At 42.7% G+C, this 23773-nt stretch overlaps 1 protein-coding gene and 1 pseudogene across 2 annotated transcripts; one reads left to right on the top strand and one right to left on the bottom strand.

Moving 5' to 3' along the window:
- Positions 1-1423: 1423 nt before the first annotated feature.
- LOC120672843 (protein GIGANTEA-like) lies at positions 1424-10065 on the top strand. Of its 2 annotated transcripts, none has more exons than XM_039953451.1 (16): positions 1424-1609; positions 3436-3673; positions 3751-3863; positions 3966-4043; positions 4138-4192; positions 4288-4430; positions 4514-4788; positions 5124-5182; positions 5699-5939; positions 6011-6161; positions 6287-6496; positions 6978-8477; positions 8595-8663; positions 8837-9055; positions 9201-9293; positions 9393-10065. In XM_039953451.1, exons 3-16 carry the CDS (start codon positions 3777-3779, stop codon positions 9696-9698), a joined length of 3486 nt encoding a protein of 1161 aa, XP_039809385.1. In that variant the 5' UTR covers positions 1424-1609; positions 3436-3673; positions 3751-3776; the 3' UTR covers positions 9699-10065. The 2 variants fall into 2 exon arrangements, with proteins under 2 accessions (XP_039809385.1, XP_039809386.1); XM_039953452.1 differs by having other exon boundaries at positions 1446-1609; positions 3436-3591; positions 3674-3863.
- Positions 10066-10412: 347 nt separating this feature from the next.
- LOC120671859 lies at positions 10413-13615 on the bottom strand (annotated as a pseudogene).
- Positions 13616-23773: the final 10158 nt, after the last annotated feature.

Raw genomic sequence — 23773 nt, forward strand, 5'->3', positions numbered from 1 at the left:
GGCAAGTCTAGTTGTGGTCTCACTTTCTCGTATGCAGCACCCGCGCACAGCATGATAACTCGATCCGGCGTCTAGATAATACTGGTAGCACCAATATATAAGAAAAGCTTTTTTTTAAAGTAAAACTGAATACAATGATGTTGATTTGTTCGGAGAACAAGGACTCTAGTATACGTGTCATTTTTCACCTTCGTGATTTAAATGCAAATTTTTTAGGTACCATCTTTTTCATTAAAGCCACATAGGAGGATGAATCAACTTTTGTTTACAATAAAAAGCATAAGACCAGTCTCGGTGCATAGATTTATGTCACAGTTATTGAAACTGAAAACTAGGTAACCATGCAATATGAGTTTTGTGGGGACAAAACTCCTCTCATCCTATAAAACTCTATCATTCTCTCTCTTTGTCATGTCAGCAATATTGATGATGTGACATTTTATGACATGAAACTCTACATGAAACTTTCATTGAGGCTGGCTTGGCTAGATGTTTTGGAGAGGATGTGTTAACCTTTTTATAAGGAGAAATTATTATTTCCAAATTCAAGACGCATGCTCTCTATTTAATCATTGGTAAAACATAGTATCCCATACATACAACTTTCAAATTACTACCACCAAACATTTGCCTCGAAAATCGGGAAACAACTTATTAGTACGCGAGTCCACGTGCAGGACACAGACAGATTCCTACCATTACGTTGCAATTCTTCACCACCACCTAATCAAAAAATTCAATCATCCGGTTCAATTCGACCACTGAAAAAGCAGGTCGCGAAGCACCAAACGCAGGGACCGTTCACAATTTCCTCATACATGGAGGTGCAAACCGCAATTTGGATGGCCATGCGATGACGCATGCCATGGGCCCATGGCACCATGCATCCATGCCATGCCGCCCCCGAAAATATCAAGGCCATGTCAGCAGCGCCAGGAGGCGATCTCCTTTCCCAGCCCACAGCCGCAGCCCGCGTTCCCGAATAAGTATGGCGCTGTCCTTCCTAACACATATGTTTTTTAGGAGAGAATCTTACATATATGGTGGTCTAAATGAAATTTATTTGTAAAATTTTTTCAAGGATGAGTGTAACTTTTCGCGACGAATCTAATAACAGTAATTAATCGATGATTGCCTACAGTGATACTACAGTAACTGCTCTCTAATTGCACGGTCCAAAGTCTCATTAGATTCTTCAGAGTTCCTAGCGCGGAGATTCTGATGTTGATTTTGTAAACTGACTTTATTTGACACCATAATTAACGGCCCATTCTAGAAAACAATTAAACAAGGCCTATCTCCGTCCCCACCACCCGGGCCACACACACCCGCGCGAATCCCACCGACGCGTGGGGCCCGGAAGCCTCGGTGTCCACCTGTCTCTGACCCTGGCGCTCCGCGTGGGCCTCCACTTGTGCCGCGCGGGTGAAATAACGCGGCCGCACCACCACCACCCTCGCATCGCGAAAAAATCTTTTTCTCGCCTCTCCTCGCTCCTCGCCGTTTCTCTCTCCTCCCCTCCGCCTCACCCGCCGCTCGCCGCGAAATCCACCCGCGGACGCCGCCCGCTCGCCGTGGAGAGCCTCGGATTAGAGTGCGCCCCGTCGAGGTAATGCTCCTGTTTTTTTCTGGATTTTTCTCGGCAGGTTTCGTGCCTTCTGCGGCTCTGCGCTGTATTTACTGAGGTTTTGCCCGTTGATTTACGGCTATCTTTTCGCGGTTACTGGTAGGAATAGGTGGGAGGATTTGTGCATAATTTTTTGTGAAGGTGGTTTAGGAGGGGCTCCGCTGTTAGATTTGTTAGAGACGCTGAGGATTAGTCGACGAAGAGTTTAAATTTTGGCGGCGAGATTGAGCTGATTTTTGTTACCGTACTCGGCGGATCGACGCGTGGGGGGTGCACTTTACTACGTTTTTCGGAGGTTTTATTTTGGCTATTACTTACTATAGCGCCTTAGCTCGTTGATTGACAATAGTGTAGGCTTGAGATGTGCCTAGCGTGTAAAACTGTGTTCCGAAAAAAAAAGTATGCAGAATTGGTAATTACTACTGTTGTGAAAGTTATTAGCGCGGAGATAATTCCAATTTTCAATCCTTTTATTTAATTTATCTCCTTCGGTTAATCTGTTCTCTAGATTGTATCCAAAATGAAAAATAAGTATCTTTGAAATCCAAATCGCCACCCTATTCCTCTAGATTGTTAAACAGGGACTTAGGTGATAAGTTGGGTTTTAAAAATTCCAGGGCCTTCATGGACAAATTTCTAGATGCAGGCACGGAGGTACCTGCATGAACTTTCTGAGGTGTGAATTGTCGATTTCCAATCCACCTTCAATTTCTTTAAAAAACATGTTTACCAAATTGTTTTTCATTTATGTGATCCAGAATTGTAGTTTAAGCATCCTTTTTTTTATTGCAGTGCTGAAATGTCAGTCAGGATGGTAATTGCTGTTTGAAAATGGTTTACTGAATACTAACTCATCTTGCCCTAGTAAGGGGAAATTGCCATCGCCCTTTTGGAATCACAGCCACATAGAATTTTAGAATTACAAAATATCAAATTGATATTTCTGTGGAGTCATCTTTCTGAAACTTTGTACCTGTTTATCTTAACACATAATTGATCTCATACTCAGTTACTCAAAGGATGTGGCAGATGAGAGATTGATAACTTGATATGCTAGAGGGTTTGCTGCGGACCTGCGGTTCAACTTAATTGAAAATTTGAAATGTAACATTTTACAGTCTATTTGCTATTTAGATTAAATGGATCTAAATATCTAATCATTCTTTACTTTAGGGCGTGTGTGGGGCCGCGTTCGCGTGGCTTATCCGCAAAAAACGCGGAATAAGCCCGCCAAACGCCGCGCGTTGGACGCCCGTTTCCCGGCCGCCCGCCCACCGTTTAAGCGGGATTTGTACTGCGCTGGTGAGAATCGAGAGAAGCGGGCCGCGAGCCGCGTTAGCTTATCTCAGTCGCGCGTTTGTCACCCGCGCCCCCAAACAGGGCCTTAGTAGATATGAATGTCAAGAATGAAGAACAAATTATCAGTGTTGCTACTACTCAAATTCAGTTTCCACCTTCCACTCGTGGCCCCCTGCACTTTGTGGGCACCAAATATACAAGTTAGTTTCATGTGAAAAAAGAGATAAAGTACATTTAAATGAACTCATTTTCCTGTTTGTATCATGTATATTACCTTTAAAAAGACTTGGTGAGGATTTCTAATCCTTTATCTTGGTAAGAATTTTGTTTGCTCATGTTTTTATTTGTATTCAATAATAAGAAAGGTTATATTAGCATTTCTAGACATTTGCTTTGTTAGCTCCTTCGTTCTTTTATCAGTTCATGTGTTTTTTCATCTAGTTGCTTCAATATTAAGCACCTTTTATTAATATTGACCATTTCCCTTTTTTATTTTTTTTCTAATGCAGAGATTTCGAAGCAACTATGTTTGGGATTGGTTGATATGATACTTGTTCACGTTGGGGGATGCAGACCCCCCCCTCTGTGGGGGTTGATTGAAGAAGTTAACAGTACTCTTAGACGAACTTGTGTCCTACTGATACTGAAAGTTTCTTGGTTTCGAGGCAAGTAGCATTACTAAGAGTAGGACCTTGGTGGCATAGATGGATGAACTGACTGAAAACTTCAACGCGGTGTTGATTACAGGTGCTCTTATTTCTCACTGGAGCAGTTTCTGTAGTTTCTTTCCTTCCCTTTGAGAGCCTTTCTAGTTTCTTGGGCAGGCTCTTGAGCTACCAAAGTACCAAGTATGTCAGCTTCAAATGAGAAGTGGATCGATGGGCTCCAGTTCACATCACTGTTCTGGCCTCCACCCCAGGATGTGCAACAGAAGCAGGTATCTTTTGTTTGCTATAGTTCATTCTTGTTATCTATGATATAACTTTCAAGGTACCTAATGTAGATTGCAAACATCTTTGGCCACGATTCTTTTTTGAAGGCACAAATTTTGGCCTATGTTGAGTACTTTGGCCAGTTTACAGCTGACAGCGAGCAATTCCCTGAAGATGTAGCACAGGTACCACATCTTGTACACTAACTTAGTATATGTTGTGGCAAATATATGCCAAATGTGTTTAACTTGTGTATCTTTCCCTTTTGCTTTTATGCAGCTCATTCAAAGTTGCTACCCATGGAAAGAAAAACGCTTGGTAGATGAAGTGTTGGGTAATACAAACTTCTGAGTTCTGATACAAAATGTCACTGAACATGAAAAATTCAACAAAGTGTCTGACATATTATTTTTCCTTACATTTGTACAGCAACTTTTGTTCTTCATCATCCCGAGCATGGTCATGCAGTTGTACATCCAGTTCTTTCACGTATCATAGATGGGACACTGTGCTATGATAGACATGGTCCCCCATTCAGCTCCTTCATCTCTTTGTTTAGCCATACTTCTGAGGTCTGGCCCTTACTATCCTGATAGGTTCAAGTGCATTTGACTTTTACTTTTATACTGTCTCATTAACATTATTTTCACTGCAGAAAGAGTACTCAGAGCAGTGGGCCTTGGCATGTGGCGAAATTCTTAGAGTCTTGACTCATTACAATAGGCCAATATTCAAAGTTGAGCGCCAACGTTGTGAAGCTGAATGTAGCAGCACATCCGATCAGGCAACGTCCAGTGATTCCACGGATAAGAAATCTGATGATTCCCTAGGAAATGAACCTGATCGGAAGCCATTGAGGCCACTAACTCCATGGATCACTGACATATTGCTCGCTGCACCCTTGGGAATTAGAAGCGACTACTTTAGATGGTGAGTAATAATATTTATATTGGACATTTTCTGTTTGCTGAACTTCCTTGGAGAATGCAATCCTGATTATGTTATATTTATTAGAAATATATTTGTACAATGCAAAAGAGGAAACAAAGAAAAACCAGAACTATGCAAGACACAAACTTCTGAAATAAATGGTGACCGTGATGTATATATAGATACAATGATGGGATTGGGACTTTTAGTTCTCTACTGCAAAATGCTTTTAAGCTTGTTGGAATATATGTATTTGCTGCTGAAAATTAAGAATTTGCTATATTACATGTCTACTTTGTAGTTGAGGCTAATCTCTCCATTTCATTTCAATTCAGGTGTGGTGGTGTAATGGGAAAATATGCTGCTGGTGGAGAATTGAAGCCTCCAACAACTGGTTAGTAAAACCAATAACCAAGTATTCTATCTTTGAGTTGCGGATTTGGAGTATTATAGTAGTTATTGCCTTATCATTGTCATTTATGTGGATATACCATATCTGACGATTTTTTTTGAGCGAAAACAGTAGGGGTACCCCTACTGTGATCTAACTGGAAATTTGGTTTCTGAAATTCTGCGGCACAACTTTTGTATTCTGAAATCTCACAAGGATAAACTATAGACAGATCAACAATCAATAGATTCAAAGAAAGACGTTACTTTTTTTTTCTTCTCTTTCTTGTTTATCTGAGAAATATTTTTTACAAGATCGACGCCTTATCATAACCCTGATCCTTTTATATGTTTGGAACTTTAAGTGACAACATGTTCCTGATTCTGTGCTTTGCTAACAAATCACGTGGGCATACTTTCCTTACTCTAGAATGTGGAGCACATTTTTTTCTTACAAGTGATGCTAGTGTTTGTTATGTATGCAAAAAAGCTAGAGTAACATGTGTTCGGGTTTATTTAGCTTGCAGCCGAGGATCTGGGAAGCACCCGCAACTTATGCCATCCACCCCCAGATGGGCTGTTGCAAATGGAGCTGGTGTTATATTAAGTGTCTGTGATGAGGAGGTAGCTCGTTATGAGACAGCAAATTTAACCGCAGCAGCTGTTCCTGCACTTCTGCTGCCTCCACCGACAACACCATTGGATGAGCATTTGGTGGCTGGCCTGCCCCCTCTCGAACCCTATGCTCGTTTGTTCCATAGGCAGGCTCCAAACCACTATTGTGCTTAATCCACTTCCCAGACAATTTATTGATGGGTTATTTTCCTGTCAGATACTATGCAATTGCTACTCCAAGTGCTACACAGAGGCTGCTTTTTGGTCTTCTCGAAGCACCTCCGTCATGGGCTCCAGATGCACTGGATGCAGCGGTGCAACTAGTTGAACTACTTAGAGCAGCAGAAGATTATGCTACTGGCATGCGGGTATGGCATATTTAATAGGTTATCTTTTGAGTGCAGAATTATCAAGTTGCCTCATGATAGAAAAATGACCAACCATCATTTTTTGGTTTAAATCTTCATTAACTGTGGCAATTTGTTTTTCTTAGCTTCCAAAGAATTGGATGCATCTGCATTTCTTGCGAGCGATTGGAACTGCAATGTCAATGAGAGCTGGTATTGCTGCCGATACTGCTGCTGCTTTGCTTTTCCGCATACTTTCCCAACCAACACTACTTTTTCCACCACTGAGACATGCCGAAGGAGTTGAAGTACATCATGAACCACTGGGCGGCTATGTATCATCTTATAAGAGGCAGGTATGCAGTAAATTCTGCACCCACGTATTTCACATTTATGAACTCATTTTTCCATTTGTCAGCTTTCTCAAAATCTAGTAGTACGATGATACTGTGGATGCTAAAAAGCTTGTCAAGTGACAGCACAGCTAATCAAGACAGAGGACACCCTCATATACGGTTATTTAGGGTACTTGATCAGCCAAAACATTGTTAATTTACAAAAACCTTCTATACTTGGTTCATGTGTACCTCAAATGGAAAACTTTAACATTTATATGCCCGCACTGATATGATATGTTTCATCAGTTCCCTAAAAACATATTTTGTGATCTAGGATGCCCTTTGACCAATATTCTTTGATATATCACTTTACAATATTCAGTTACAAATTTACAATGATGTTATCACAACCAATAGCTGGAAATTAGCTTCCCTGACTTGTTGCTGCCTTTTTGTTTGCATTGGTAATTTTCCTGCCTGGGCCTTCAACTACTCGAAGTTGGAGGTTCCTGCTTCTGAAGCCACTATCGATGCCACTGCACAAGGCATTGCATCCTTGTTGTGTGCTCATGGCCCTGATGTCGAGTGGAGAATATGTACCATCTGGGAAGCTGCCTATGGTTTGCTGCCTCTAAGTTCATCAGCAGTTGATTTACCTGAAATTGTCGTAGCTGCCCCGCTTCAACCACCTACACTGTCATGGAGCCTGTACTTGCCATTATTAAAAGTATTTGAGTACTTACCTCGTGGAAGTCCATCTGAAGCATGCTTGATGAGGATATTTGTGGCAACAGTTGAAGCTATACTCAGGAGAACTTTTCCTTCCGAAACCTCAGAACAATCCAGAAAACCAAGAAGTCAATCTAAGAACCTTGCTGTCGCTGAACTCCGCACAATGATACATTCACTTTTCGTTGAATCCTGTGCCTCAATGGATCTTGCCTCCCGGTTACTATTTGTGGTGTTAACTGTGTGTGTCAGTCATCAAGCTTTACCAGGGGGCAGCAAAAGACCAACTGGTAGTGATAACCATTCTTCTGAGGAAGTCACTGAGAATTCAAGATTAACAAATGGAAGAAACAGATGTAAGAAGAGACAGGGACCTGTTGCTACATTTGATTCATATGTTTTAGCTGCAGTTTGTGCCTTGTCTTGTGAGCTTCAGCTGTTCCCTTTCATTTCTAAGAACGGTTCAAATTCAAATATAAAGGATTCCATGAAGATTATCGTACCTGGAAAAACCAATGGGATCAATACCGAGCTACAAAATAGCATCAACTCAGCAATTCTTCATACTCGCAGAATACTTGGCATCTTGGAAGCTCTTTTCTCCCTGAAGCCATCATCAGTTGGCACCTCGTGGAGCTATAGCTCAAATGAAATAGTTGCAGCAGCTATGGTTGCTGCTCATGTTTCTGAGTTATTTCGTAGATCCAGGCCTTGCCTAAATGCACTCTCTGCACTGATGCGATGCAAGTGGGATACTGAGATTTCTACCAGGGCATCGTCCCTTTACCATTTGATTGATTTGCATGGTAAAACAGTGTCCTCCATTGTGAACAAAGCTGAGCCTCTTGAAGCTCACCTGACCCTTACACCAGTTAAGAGGGGTAATCAACAGCACTCTGAGGAAAACAATATCAGCTCCTCGGATAGTGGCAAGATGGAGAACAAGAATGGTTTAACCTCACATAAGAAAAGTGGTTTCTCAAGACCACTCTTGAAATGTGCAGAGGAGGTTCTACTAAATGGAGATGTTGCAAGTACATCTGGGAAAGCCATTGCAAGCTTACAAGTGGAAGCATCTGATTTGGCAAACTTCCTTACCATGGATCGGAATGGGGGTTACGGAGGTTCTCAAACTCTCCTAAGATCTGTATTGTCAGAGAAACAAGAACTGTGCTTCTCTGTTGTCTCACTGCTCTGGCAGAAGCTCATAGCTTCTCCTGAAATGCAGATGTCTGCAGAAAGTACGTCAGCTCACCAAGGATGGAGAAAGGTATGTATGTGTGCTTATAAGTTATAAACATAGCTAAATAAGTAAATAGCGGTCTGAATTTATCTATATTGTTCTTAGCATTGTGGATGAATGACAATCCTCGTTTCTAATGTGTAGGTTGTAGATGCGCTTTGTGATGTCGTTTCAGCCTCACCAACCAAGGCATCAACTGCTATTGTTCTCCAGGTCAAGATATTGCTGTATTCGCATGTTTGATCAAAACTAAATTTTGTTCAAAACTTGGGTTTTCTTTTTTCTCAATTAATATATTTCAAAACAGGCATTTTCTTTACCATGACGCCTGCATGAATATGTACCGTATCCTCTGTTATCTTTCTTGACGCATATTTGTTTTGCAGGCCGAGAAGGACTTTCAGCCTTGGATTGCTAGAGATGACGAGCAAGGTCAGAAGATGTGGAGAGTCAACCAGCGAATAGTGAAGCTTATAGCTGAGCTTATGAGGAACCATGACAGCCCAGAAGCATTGGTGATTCTTGCTAGTGCTTCAGACCTTCTACTTCGTGCTACTGATGGAATGCTTGTTGACGGTGAAGCTTGTACTTTGCCACAACTTGAGGTGACATCTCTTTCAGTCATCAGATTTCTTCACTGGAGAATCCTATTAACAAAATCTCCTGTTCTGTTCTGCTGTCATTAAACACCAATCGACTTACATTTTCCATATGCCTGCTGACTATCGTTCTTCCGATGAATACATGCAGCTTCTGGAAGTAACCGCTCGAGCAGTCCATCTCATCATTGAATGGGGAGATTCAGGTTTATCAGTTGCTGATGGCCTCTCTAATCTACTGAAGGCATGCCCTCTTCTCTGATCTCCTTCCCAATCATTAGGATAACAGTCATGATTCATGCATCCTTCACAGCATAGCATGCTAACTGAATATGATTTGCAGTGCCGTCTATCACCCACAATCCGCTGCCTTTCTCACCCAAGTGCACATGTGCGAGCACTCAGCATGTCTGTCCTCCGCGACATCTTGAACAACGGATCCATTACCCCCAGCAAGATCATCCAAGGGGAACAACAACGGAATGGTATCCAGAGCTCGTCCTACCGGTGCCTGGCAGCATCCATCAACTGGCAGGCGGACGTGCAGAGGTGCATAGAGTGGGAAGCTCACAGCCGCCGCGCCACTGGGCTGACGCTTGCCTTCCTCAGTGCAGCGGCTAAGGAGCTCAGCTGCCCCCTCCCTTGCTGACAAGACAAGGCCATTCCCTGGGACTGACGTCGGCAGCCAGTGCAGGCAGTCGCTGCAGGGTCAGCGAGTAGGATGCTAATCTCTCCATCAGGGATGACTTGCTGGCTTGTTCATGATGCGATTTATACTGATACTAGGTGTTGTTTCCAAAGCATATACGGGGCTTTGCTCCCAAGGTGCCATTTGCTTTCAATCTGATGTTAGATGTTCAAGCATATGCAACTGCTTGTGTTGTACGTAACTTGTACTATGCATGTAATGTAAGCCTGTAACGTCGTTCAATCTGGTTACTGGAGAAGAACATATCTTTACCTCTCGTTTTACTGCTATAGACATGAGCAAGAACACGCTCATGATTATATGTCCACGCAGCTTCCGATTGAATCTGCACATTAGCAAGCAGGTGTCATCTGCGTTTTTGTTTCTGCCCGTTCTGATTCACTGGTAGCAGTTCGCATGCGTCTGCACCACTGGTTCATCTGCTAAATTAACGCAAAACCGACGCAACAGACTGTGGCGCTCATACCTTTCATATTACAAAAAAAATCCTCACGGTATGAAAAGATTGAGATCTTGATGCTTCCGTCCTTGCTGTTGTTATAATCAGAATTATTGTCTTAACTGTGTATCATGGAATTACCTTCTCTGACCCACTAAAAAAACATTCAAAGAAGAATTACCTTCTCTGACGGAGTTCTCAAGAATCCTCATTTGATTTGTCTGGTTAAATATGTTGCATTTCAACACTTCCGTGTGCCTTTCGAATATACAAAAGGTACAAGACTTCCGGGTGAAAATCCATGAAGTTGAAAAAAAATAATGAAACAATGCTAGTGCACAAATGCAACTTTACAGAATGCAGCAAGAAAATTCACAGAGAACAAACCACCGCCCGAACTACTCATAATCAGAACTTGTACTGAAGGCGGCAGTAACCAACCAGTAAGCTGCTTCCAATCTGGCAATCAACATATTAGTCCTTAAAAAGGACTTGTGCCATGTACATTCTGTCAGGAAGGGTTGATAATGTCTACAATTTTGTAATTCTATTTCCCAGGAGCTTTGCCCAAAGACACATCGCTGGTGGCAAACAAGTCATAGATGACAAACCCATCATCACAAATCGATGGGCTCCCTCAGCCAACAAATATTAGACTTCAAAGGCTCCAGCCAGTGAAGACCAAATCTTGAATACTTGAATGGACCGAGATAAAGAACTATCAAATCTTCACATGGTTCTCACCTTCAATGACCATCATAATTCATATCCACAGCGGTCTCACAAATTGTAACGCACGGAGTCCTGATTTTGTGATGAGTGGTTGTTCCGTGGCCCTTTTACGTTCGGCAATGAGTTCATGGGACCATACCCTGAAGGCTGACTCAAATGATTCGGGTGGAAATTTTGCTGTAAAGGGCAGGGAAGAGCATTCGAGATGCCTGCGTTTCTTGTCTGGTCAGTTTCATCCATATGAGAGTCAAGTGCAGCAGCAATGTTCCAAATGAGAAGGGATGGCAGTGAACATTTGCAGCAGCATTATATGCTGGCTGTGGGCCTGCATGCTGTGGAGATGCTAGGGATTCCTCTGTGCGGTGCTCAATCTCATTCTGTGGAAAGAAGCGAAAGCATCAAGGACTTGGGGCATATGGATACCACCAAAGCAGCACCAACAACAACAGAAAGGAAACAATTCTATCTGTTCATGGGGTCTCCAGGCAGAGTCAGTTTCACTGCCGACAGGCAACGGCTTTAAAATTTCACTTGAGAGATAATAGCTTTCTGCTGTATGGATATATATGAGCCTCAATGTTAGTCAGCATTAAGCTTACATATAGTTGTAACATTATTTTGCAACAGTTTCATAGTTTACTCTCAGTAGCTCTTGTGGAGCTTAACTAGGCACAACAAAATCCGAGCAAGCCCTATTGTAGAAGATGTGCTATAATCATTTCTATGGAAGTCACATTTATTGTAAGATTATATTGTTCGGGCTTACTAGAGCCACAGATTATATTCTTGGCTAGTAATGTCCTCCTATGCGATGCACACATCACAGCTCCACCAAGTTCAACTGTTACTTATGTTCCTAGCATCAGATCATGAACCTAAAGGGAAAAACTGTGACAACAAATCAGTCTCTCAACACATAGTACTCCGCATAATGTGTCGATAAGGAACATAGGTGTTAGGAAAATTGGCAGAGACAAGTTGTTCATATAACCTGTAAGAATGTAAGTACAGCTGCAACAGGCACCTCTGTAGCTTCTTCATGCTGACTGGACAACCACTGGTAGATATTTTCCTGTCAAAGTTCCATGACGAGAATTGATCAGTCGAAGATAGCTGCGGTTACCTTGAAGAATACAAATGGACAACTTCCATCAATTTACATGACTTCGCAACAATCAAAAGTCTCAGATAGAGGCATTGGTAGAACACTGCAAGCCTTTTTTTTTTCCAAGGCAAGCAGCCGACAATGATATCTTGATTACCATGTCTTCTAACCAATTTCAAAACCCAAAGCGCAAAATGTTACATAAATTTATATCATTCTCCCGACACTGCCAGCAACATTCAAAAGATTGACACCTACTCTGGCCAACCAAATTGATGACTCTTAATTGTGCAGACACCGCAGAAAAATTGCTGAGAGCAACATACTCATAATTCGGAACTCAACACTCTCCAAAACTATCGCGCTATAAACCCATCTGCTTTGCAGACTAGCAGAACATTGTGTTGATAACTAACTGCAGCATGTAAACCTGACAACAAACCGGGATGTTTCGCCCACATTCCAGTATCCAATATCGAATTCTCTGCTAAAATTCAGCAAAATCAACCAATTCCCCGTCATACGCCGCCATCAACTCTAAAGAACTGGATCAAAGATCTCATCTCCACCTACCCTCCTCGTAATCTGCTAAGTATCACCGATACGCGATACGCCGATACGGGTACGGGTACGGCGATACGGCGATACGGCGATTTTCAAAAAATAAGGATACGCCGATACGGCAAGTATATATATTTTTAAAAATGTAAATTGCCAAATAACTCGTAAGAACGAAATAGATAATAAATATTACATTTCCAAAGAGCCAACATACGTAGTAAATGTTCAAGTTCAACCAAATATAGCTAAATGATTAGTTCAACCTGGATGGGCCTACGTTGATGGGCTCCCGATGCTCTTTCAAATGAGGTGTTATTGGCCCAAAAGTATCGGACGGAGTATCGGGAAGTATCGGACGGAGTATCGGGAATTAAATCTTTTATTTTTAAATCATACTTTTTCGATACTTCCCGATACGCGTATCGGGCCGTATCGGGCCGTATCGGGGCGTATCGCCGTATCGGGCCATATCGGATACGGGTACGGCATCCATTTTGAAGTATCGGTGATTCATAGGTAATCTGACCCCGACCCGACCCAAGAACTCACGCCAAGATCGCAGCCTCAGCGCGACGCAGACCACCGATCGGAGGGGGGTTCTTCGGGAAGCGAGCAGTTAGGGGAACGCACCATGGCCCGGCGCTGCGAGGAAGGACGCCTTCTGGTGCGCGACGGCATGCGTGTACACCTGGGACAGCGCGTTCGCGGCGCCTCGGAACGCCAGGTGCATCTCCTCCTCCGCCTCTTCTTCCGGCCTCTGCTTCTTTGCCGCGTTCGCCGCCATCTGAGGCTTTCCCCTCTGAGCCGGAGAGGAGCGGCGGCAACGGCAACCGGCGAGGAGGCCGGGGACGGGGAGCAATCGCGTCCTGGGTGGAGGGGGGTGTCGCGATTGCAAGTGGCGCTGGTCCACGCCACCACCATGGACCGGGTGTTGGTGCACCGCGCCGGCGGGGAGGGCGAGCGCCAAGCGGCCACGTGGTGGGCACGAGTTACACGAGTCCGAATCTGAAGTGGGCTTAGAGCTGGCTTTCTCAAGAAGAGGTCCTGACTCCTGAGGCAACCAGAGACGAGCCCCGAGGAAGGAGCAGGCTTCACCAAACCGTCGGTAACCGGATCGGTTCCGGTTTGGTCCGGTAGGAAACCGATCCAAATTTAAATTTAAATTAAAAAAATGAAAAAATTTCAAAAAATTCCTAAAAATACTTTAAGGTGCGACGAATCTAATGGTGTCAAATTTTCTTAAAAATTCGTTTATTTAGTGTAGATTGCGGGGATTTGAAGTTAAAAAAAAATGTGCATACAAAAGTATACAAATACAATGTAAAAGTAGTACAAAAGATAGTTGGAGGGTTCATTTAGACTAAAATATGTTGTACAAATATTTATTTAGTATACTTTGCGGGCATTTGAATTTAAACAAAAAAAGAAAAAAAATTGAATTTGACCGGTTACCAGGCAAACCGACCGGTTACCAGCCAAACCGGCCGGTATACCGGACAAACCGACTGGTATACCGGTCGGAACCGGTTGAACGGCGAAGTTTGAATTCAAATTTGAATTCCACCGGTTCCGACTGGTAACCGGTCAAACCGGACCGGTATACCGGAACCGGAGGCCGGCGGTTACCGGTTAGCAGTCGGATATGTTAACCCTAGGAAGGACCCCTAGCGCCGCCAGCAGGGCGCCGAAGGCTCCGGCGAGAATGCGCGGGCGCGCGGACGAAATAGGGAGGAGGGGGCGAGCGAGGACCCGCGAGAGAGGGAGAAGCCGAATTTTTCAGGGGAAATTTTTTAACACTGGTGGCCTCGCTTGCCGCCTCCACTCCTTATCAGCGCCAACTTTTTCTTGTCTATACACGTAGACGCGTGCTGGGCCGGGACTCTCTTCGGAGTCGGTGTACGGGGATTTTTTTTAATTTTTATATTATTTTTTTCCGATTTATCAAAAATATATGCCGAATTTTTTTTTTGCAAAAATATCATCCTGCCGCCAGTTCAACTGGCGGAATGAAGATACTGCCGGATAAACCGGCGGCAGTTGCACTGTAGAAAACATACCGCCGGTTCATCCGGCGAAAAGTTACTATAGCGATTTTTCACTGGCACTGTAGCGACTTATCGCCAAATCAACCGGCGATACTGTAGAAATTCACTGTAGCACATTTTCAAAAAAATATAACACATTCATATGGATTCGGATGGTGATAAAATTTATACGAAAATTATAGACCTCGACGAGATCTACAATTTTGTAATTCAAACTTTTTTCATTTGGAATCATTCTGGTGTTTAAATAATCGACGCAACATTTAGATCTAAAAAATCAGATCTAAACAAGTCGTGCTGCTCATCAGGAGTGCACCAGGAATTTTTCATCTAAACAATCCTAGACTTGTTGTAATTACAAAGTTGTTTAGATCTGATTCCCGGTGCACTCCTGATGAGCAGCACAGCTTGTTTAGATCTGATTTTTTAGATCTAAATGTTGTGTTGATTATTTAAACACCAGAATGATTCTAAATGAAAAAAGTTTGAATTACAAAGTTGTAGATCTCGTCGAGGTCTATAATTTTCGTATAAATTTTATCTCCATCCGAATCCATATGAATTTGTTATAATATTTTGAAAATGTGCTACAGTGAATTTATACAGTACCGCCGGTTGATTTGGCGATAAGTCGCTACAGCGCTAGTGAAAATCGCTACAGTAACTTTTCGCCGGATGAGCCGGCAGTATGTTTTCAACAGTGCGCTTTGCCGCCGGTTCATCCGGCGGTACTTACCTTCCGCCGAATGAACTGGCGGCAGGATGATATTTTTGCAAAAAAAAAATCGGCATTTATTTTTGATATATCGGAAAAAAATAATATAAAAATTAAAAAAAATTCGTGTACGGGCCAATGGGTTTCCAAGTAACGGCCCAATAGATCAGTAATTTTGGTATGCCCTTAGAGTACTCTAAGCCCGCAACAGAGAGAGTCCCACTGTGCCTTTTTTCTATTTTTATATTTTTTTAAAAATATTTTTTACAGAAATATATTTTTGGTTTCACAATTTACAGTTCTATACCCCTGCCGCCGGCCCCCTGCCGCCCCTGCCGGGCGGTAGGGACCTATATGTAATTAAAATTTGAGTTCTATCGCATGGAGGCCCCTACCGCCCGTGGAGGGGCGGCAGGCAGGCCGACCGTCCGGCAGGGAGGCGGCAGGCTCCCCCCAATATAAAAGCTGAGGTCTCCCCACACCTGCATTTGCAGCAAACAACATCCATAAAGAGAAAAAGGAGAGACGTGGTGTAAGGAAGGGAGTTGCAACAGCGAAGTTCTGCCGGATTCCGCACTTATGATCTGCAGGTAAGTTACGTATGAATCCATTAATATTGTAAAGCAATTTAATTTAATTAATGCTATAGTATTAAAATTTCATTTCAGTAGTAAAATTTCAGTTTATTACAGACTTGTTTCTAAATTAATTATAAATTAAAATAGAATTAAATTTTGGATAGTGAAATATAGTATTAAACTTGTTTCTAAATATTGCAGCATAAGACAATGGCTGCCTCCAATTTTGGAGGATTTTCATGGACCGAAGAAAAATCTAGTATAATACTTGAGATCATGACACATCTTGTAATCAGTAAGAAGTTGGATGTATTAGCGGATGGTACGATAGAGATGGTGTTGTCAAAATTAGTTGAGTTTAAAGATTTCACATTATTTCGAGGTATTACAACGCAAGATGTAAAGGAACACCTGCTAGAACATCGGAAGATATACATGAGGGTATGTGAACTAGCGAATCATCCTAATGTTATTGGATTCTTACAAAATACTTGTAAGATATGGATGCGGTCAGAGGTGTATGAAATACACATTAAGGTAACTCTTATTTAGTTCTAATCCTGTCCGTCATTTGTAATCCATATTTACGAAATAGTAAAATTATTGTGTAATTATATGCTAGGATTACCCCGAGGACACGGAGTTGATTAAAAAATCGATACCAAATTTCCGTAAATTGGTATGTATCTTCGATGGACTTATGCCGCAAACTAGACGAAGGAGGTGGAGAAGATCTTTGGGTGATAGTTCTTGGCCTCCGCAAGAACAGATGACCGGAGGTTCGTCAAGTCATGCTGCACCACCTCAAGCACCAACTTGTGTTAACTGGGATGACGATATGGATGACTTCATGCCCCCCAAACCATGGCCTCCAACAAATGATATTCCTCCCCCTGTACACAAACCTAGAACCAGAAAAGAGATAAAGGGAAAGGCAAGAGGTTCGTCAAGTAATGCTGCACCACCTCAAGCACCAACTTGTGTTAACTAGGATGACGATATAGATGACTTCATGCCCCCAAAATCATAGCCTCCAACACATGATGTTTGTCCCCCTGTACATGAACTTAGAACCAGAAAAGAGAGAAAGGAAAAGTCGAGAGGTTCGTCAAGTCACGCTACACCACCTGCAGCACCACCATCTGTCAACTGGGATGACGACCTAGATGATTTCATGACATGATCTATAACATATGATGTTCATCGGTTTTAGATTGTGATGTAAATTGTGACGGGACGACAGACCTCCTGTACCTTTAATTGCAATACTTATATGTTTGCTATATTTGATTGCAATGATTATATTTATTTGTGAATCTTGAACCTCGTGTGGCTCTATGATACAATACCACATAAGATACAATGAACGAAATATAAATAGAACGTTAAACAAAATACCACATAACATATTACATTGAAGGTTTCATTCATTACAACCAAATTCGAGAGAAATACGTACTGCCAACTAATTAAACAAGACATCTAGACATAGTATATACATAATATACTTAGTTTCGTACACACAAATACATTGCAAGCTGTTGCGTGCACAACTAGATGCGGCGAATTCTTGTAGGTGGAGCCGATCCATCCGTCGGATTCCCGGAAGGTCCAGCCTCGGCCGCAGCAATGGGTACTGAAAGCTGTGGGCACTTCTTGTAAGTGTGACCGTCTGCTCCACACAAGTTGCAATGTTTTTTCTTCTTTCCAACCTCGGACTCGTCCATTCCGTTCTGGATACGACGCCTCTGCCGTCGGTCTATGCCCCTCTGTAAGGATCGATGGACCAAGAGGGGGGTGAATTGGGCCTTTTTCAAATTTCTAAGATAGTTAAAACAACCTTAACCTATGCAATGCTAGTAAGGCTCAATTCACCAACCGGCTAAACAAAGCAAACTACACAAGCTAACAAAGAAATGAAACTAAGCAAGGTAGAGCTAAGCTATGATCTCTAAGGTCAAGCACATGAAAGATTGCATGAAAGTAAGTGCTTGAAATGAGAGATAGTGCAAGAGACAACCGGATTTTTTCCCGTGGTGTCGATGTGTTGGCACACACCCCTAATCCACGTTGTGACACTCACTAAGAGTCTTGTCACCTCCCATGTCACCGAGACTTGGGCGCTCACTAAGAGTCTCCGTTCACCATCCCGGCGTGGTGGAGCTCAAGCCACGTACAATCTTCTTCTCCGGGCTCCCACAATCCTTGGCAAGCTCCGCGAGAAACACCTCGATCACCAAGATCGCCTAGGTGATGCCAATCACCAAGAGTAACAAGCTAAGGCCTACACTTGAGCAAGAACCGATCACCAAGAACGGATGCACACAAGCTTCTCTCTACTCAAGTCCTTAATCTTGCTTCTTGATTGATTGAATGAACAAGTATGTGAAAGATGAAGCTCAAGGTGGCTCTTGACTATAGTATGAGTGTTTGGATGTTGCCTGGTGTCAAGAGTAGAAAAATGACCCATTGGAGGGGTATATATAGGCAGCTCACACGAATAGAGCGTTGGAGAAAAGCTGCCAGAAAACTGCGTAGCACCGGTTAATCCGACGATCCTCCAATAGCCAGCGTCGGTTTAACCGATGAATGTAAACTGCCCCTTCTGAAAACTAGCCGTTACAACTTGGGCAGATTAACCGACGTATCATCGGTTTAACCGGTGAGTATAGTTGTCCACTGATCAACTGAAAAACCAAGTCTCTAGACAACTGCACCGACGTTAACTCAAAACAATCGTCGGTTTAACCGGTGAGTACAACTTCAGAAAATCCATGGAAAAACCATCTCACTGGTCAATTGCGCCGACGTCTCATTTCAAATAGCGTCGGTTTAACCGGTGTATAGAACTTGAATTACCCTGGAAAAACCAACTCTGGACTAATGCACCGACGTTAAATTCAAACACGTCGGTTTAACCGGTGTATTGACTTGTCCAGACTCTGCTGACTTCGTTTAACCGACGTATATAAAAGGGAGAGCGTCGGTTAAACCGGTGTTAACGACTTTTTCTGATTTTGCCTTTTCTGATTTGAGTCTTGAATGAAATCCAAATATTCTTGACATATAAGTTGAGAACCACTTATTTGAACTTCTAGGAACCTGAGTGACCATAGTGTGTATCCATTTTTGATTGACCATGTCCATGCTCAAGTTACTTGGCCTTAACCCCTCTTAATAGTGTGATCACTACAAAACTATAAAACCTATACTAACCTAAGTGTCCTTCTCAACCTTGTGACACTTAGGACTAGAAAGATCCTTAGTCTTGACATATATATATGAGTTGAATACCGAGATCGCCTTTTTGAATAATGAAATTAAGGGGCCTCTTTTGACATATGACCAAATGAGCGATAATGATCTATTAAGCTGCACAAACTCATTAGTCACAATAATGGTTGTCATTAATCACCGAAACATACCTTGAGGGCCTAGATGCTTACACCCTCTTCATAGCTGGATCTGGGATGAGCATTGGATGTGAATTTTGTTGAGTGAATGGTCCTAGAATACCGATGCCGTATATCTCATGACACCAAGTCTGTGCAGCAGCTTCCTTTGTGAAATAGAGAGAAACATATGACGCAACATCTAACCCAGATACAGAACAAGCCGCGATGACATGGGAGCATGGTAAGTGATGCACCTTTGGCTTTTGGCATCTGCAGAACACCCTCCCGTCAATGGTTATCAAAACTTCTTGAACAACCCTTTGTCTGCGGACACCCTGTCCGGTCCTGTCCCTGCATGATACCTCAAACCTTTGCTCTTTTGTGCCCATCGATATAACTGAGTGAAATCGAGCCTTTTCCATCTTTTTTTCCATGTACTCATTGACTCTTCCGCAAAAACGCACTCCTGGATCATGAAGTAAGGAAGCGGCTGATGCGTACAGCTCCCTAAAATACCTTACACATCCATACATGATGAACTCAACAATACCAACAAGAGGAAATCCACGAACACGACGCATTACTATATTGTAACACTCAGCATGGTTGGTCGTCTCGATCCCGTAAAGCCTCCCATTTGTGTCATACAGAAGTGACCACTTCTATTTAGGTGCACCATCAATCCACTGTGTAAATGGTTTAGCAGCTCGAACTAATGAATCTGTAGAACGTCTCCTGCTGGATGATGAGGTCTGGCTCTTAAGCAATTCGGCTCTCATGTCATCAATTATACCCCACAAAGCATTGAACTTCCTCAGCTGATTCTGAGTGCACAATCGCTTGAACAAATTCATCAAATCCTTATTCTTGAACCGCTCATAAAAATTAGCAGCCATATGCCTCACACACCACCTACTGACAACATCTGGCCATATATGAGGTGAAAATGGACTACCTTATTGGAGCTGCCTTATAGCTGCAAGGAGACCTGCATGCCTATCACTGATAAGGCAAACATTAGGCCTTCCAGCAACAACGTGATTTTTCATACGTTTAAGAAATCAGTACCAGCTTTCTATGTTCTCATTCTCAACAAAGGCAAAGGCGATGGAAACTATCTGCTTGTTGCAATCAATTCCGATCGCCGTCAATATTGTTCCCTTATATTTTCCTGTCAGGAAAGTGCCGTCAATACACAGAACAGGAAGGGAGTAAATGAAGGCCCTCACACATGCACCAATGCAGAAGAAAGCTCGCAGCAAAATGCTTGCCCCCCCTGACAAGCTCGGTACACTGTATGTATCAAAAGCACTTCCAGAATTTTTGTGCACAATTGCTTCTAGCATACGAGGTAGGTTGTCATATGAAGCCTCATAAGTGCCAAACCGCATCTCAAACACTTTTTGTTTAGCCCGCCAAGCCTTTGCATAGCTGATCACATACTGGAAATTCTGTTCAATGTCCCTAATTATCAATGCAGGCTCGTAATCCATTTTGTCAAGAATCACCCCATACATCTTCTTGGCCATGAAAGTAGATGCGATATTACGATGATGTCCCACAACACCTGTCAATCTACAAGTATGTGGTGTAACAATTGAATATTCCCAGTGTGTTTTGAACTTCCCCTTGTAGGCATGCACTCGCTATGTACAGTCTCTATCTGCACACCTCACCTCGTATTCTTTGCTGCTAGACTTCAACACTCTGAATTCCTTCCTCAGAGATATAGCCCAGACCTTCACAGCATCCTTCACATCTTCAATGGTACGATACTTTGCCCCTTGTATGACCTCATTCACTCTGTATTCAAACTCCGGACATCTAATATCTTGTACCACTGGATTCCCAAAACTCTCTTCACGCCATTCACCTAGCACTGGGAAGCGTTCATCGTCCTCATCGTCCGATGAGTCCCCACATTGCTCCATTATTTGTGCATCCTGACCTTCTTTCTCCATGTCCTCCACAATTCTAGGTATCCGCTCGCCTTCATCTGCTAAACCTTGTGGTTCTGGTTCTGGAGCTGTACGTTCTCTTCTTCTTTATCCTCTTCCAACTGTTCATTCTAGTCATATGTTGTGTGTGTTGATCCTTCATCTAAATCACCGACCTTCTGGTGAATCGGAATTACCATTGCAAGAGGCCACCCTCTTTGAAGAGCTGTGTGCATGTAATATTTCTATTCTTCCGTACTACTTATAAGCGTCAACTCCTAGAAATCCCCATTTGTTTCCCAGGAAGTCACGGTATGAACCGTAAGCAAATGAGTCTTTGTATTCACATTGAACTTCCCGTGAAGCCATTTGCGTATGGAACCAAAACTCCTCTCTAGGGGTTTATCTAGACTGCACTGTCTTCGTTCTAATGCTGATAGATTTACTCCATAGGAATCACGAGTAATTCTATAGAAATCACCGTAATGAACTTGAAACGCCACCTTGCTCGACATATCTAGCCATTCAAAGACTTAATTTTAATTAAACCAGTTTCTAAAACCATGGTACGGCTTCAATTATAACCACTAATCCGAACCCTAAGCGGTTACAATTATAAAAAACACTAATCATAGAATTAAAAATACAAAAAATTTAGAATGATAAAGTTGAGAAATATTGGTTACCTGCGGTTCGGATCTAAAATCCGGCAGGACTTCGCTGTTGCAACTCCCTCCCTCACCCCACGTCTCTCATTTTTCCCTCTATGGATGTTGTTTGCTGCAAATGAAGGTGGGGGGACCTCAGCTTTTATATTGGGGGGGAGCCTGCCGCTCCCCTGCCGGGCGGTCGGCCTGCTTGCCGCCCCTCCACCGGGCGGTAGGGTCCTTGAAAGCATTTAGGCCCTCAAAGTATGTTTTGGTGATTAATGACAACCATTATTGTGACTAATGAGTTTGTGCAGCTTAATGAAATCTTATCGCTCATTGGATCATATGTTAAAGAGGCCCCTAAATTTCATTATTCAAAAAGGCGATCTCGGTATTCAACTCAAGTATATAACAAGACTAAGGATCTTTCTAGTCCTAAGTGTCGCAAGGTTGAGAAGGACACTTAGGTTAGTATAGGTTTCATAGCTTTGTAGCGGTCGCACTATTAAGAGGGGTTAAGGCCAAGTAACTTGAGCATGGACATGATCAATCAAAGAAATGGATGCACACATTGGTCACTCAGGTTCTTGGAAGCTCAAACAAGTGCTATTCAGCTCATATCTCAAGAATATTTGGATTTCATTCAAGACTCAGATTAGAAAAAGCAAAATCAAGAAAAAAATCTTATCACCGGTTTAACCGACGACATCAATTTTCTATATGTCGGTTAAACGCAGTTGCTGATGTCTGGACACAGTGTTCACCGGATTAACCGACGATGTTTAAAATTAACGTCGGTTCAGTTGTCTAGAGAGTCGGTTTTTAGGGGTTTTCAGGCTTACACTCACCGGTTAAACCGACGAAGGAATTGAGTTAGCGTCGGTGCAGTTGTCCAGAGAGTTGTTTTTTCAGTTGATCAATGGACAACTACACTCACCGGTTAAACCGATGATACGTCGGTTAAATTGCCCGAGCTGTAACGACTAGTATTTCAAATGGGAAGTTTACATTCATCGGTTAAACGGACGATGACTTTTGGAGGGCTGTCGGATTAACCGGCGTTGCGTACTTTTCTGGCAGCTTTTCTCCAACGGCTCTATCCACGTGAGCTGCCTATATATACCCCTCAAATGGGTCATTTTGAAGTCTCTTGATACCAGGCAACACTCATACACTCATTCTATTGTTGAGAGCTACCTTGAGCTTCACATTCAACTCATTTGATCATTCAATCATCCAAGAAGCAAGGCTAAGGACTTGAGTAGAGAGAAGCTTGTGTGCATCCGTTCTTGGTGATAGGTTCTTGCTCAAGTGAAGGCCCTAGATTGTTACTCTTGGTGATTGGTATTACCTAGGCGATCTTGGTGATTGAGGTGCTTCTTGCGGAGCTTGCCAAGTTGATTGTGGGAACCCGAAGAAGATTGTACGTGGCTTGAGCTCCACCACACCGGGATGGTGAACGGAGACTCTTAGTGAGCACCCTTGTCTTGGTGACATGGGAGGTGACAAGACTCTTAGTGAGTGTCACAACGTGGATTAGGGGTGTGTGCCAACACATTGACACCACGAGAAAAAATACGGTCGTCTCTTGCCAACTCTTTACTTTCAAGCACTTACTTTCATGCAATTTACTTATGTGCTTGACCCTAGAGATCATAACTTAGTTCTACCTTACTTAGCTTTATATCTTGTTGTTTCCTTTATATCTTGTGTAGGTTATTTAGTTAGCCGGTTGGTGAATTGAGCCTTACTAGCATTGCATAGGTTAAGGTTGCTTTATTTTGTTTTAGAAATTTGAAAAAGGCCCAATTCACCCCCTCTTGGTCCATCGATCCTTACAGTCCTCCATGCGATAAAA

This window comes from Panicum virgatum, chromosome 5N (assembly GCF_016808335.1).
Source record: "Panicum virgatum strain AP13 chromosome 5N, P.virgatum_v5, whole genome shotgun sequence".
Taxonomy (NCBI): Eukaryota; Viridiplantae; Streptophyta; class Magnoliopsida; order Poales; family Poaceae; genus Panicum; species Panicum virgatum.

Excerpts from the sequence above, each read along its gene's own strand:
- LOC120672843 (XM_039953451.1), top strand. The coding sequence starts at position 3,777 with ATGTCAGCTTCAAATGAGAAGTGGATCGATGGGCTCCAGTTCACATCA. Across the intron at positions 4,044-4,137 it reads TCCCTGAAGATGTAGCACAG|CTCATTCAAAGTTGCTACCC; the intron begins GTACCACATCTT and ends GCTTTTATGCAG. Across the intron at positions 4,431-4,513 it reads TGTTTAGCCATACTTCTGAG|AAAGAGTACTCAGAGCAGTG; the intron begins GTCTGGCCCTTA and ends TTTTCACTGCAG.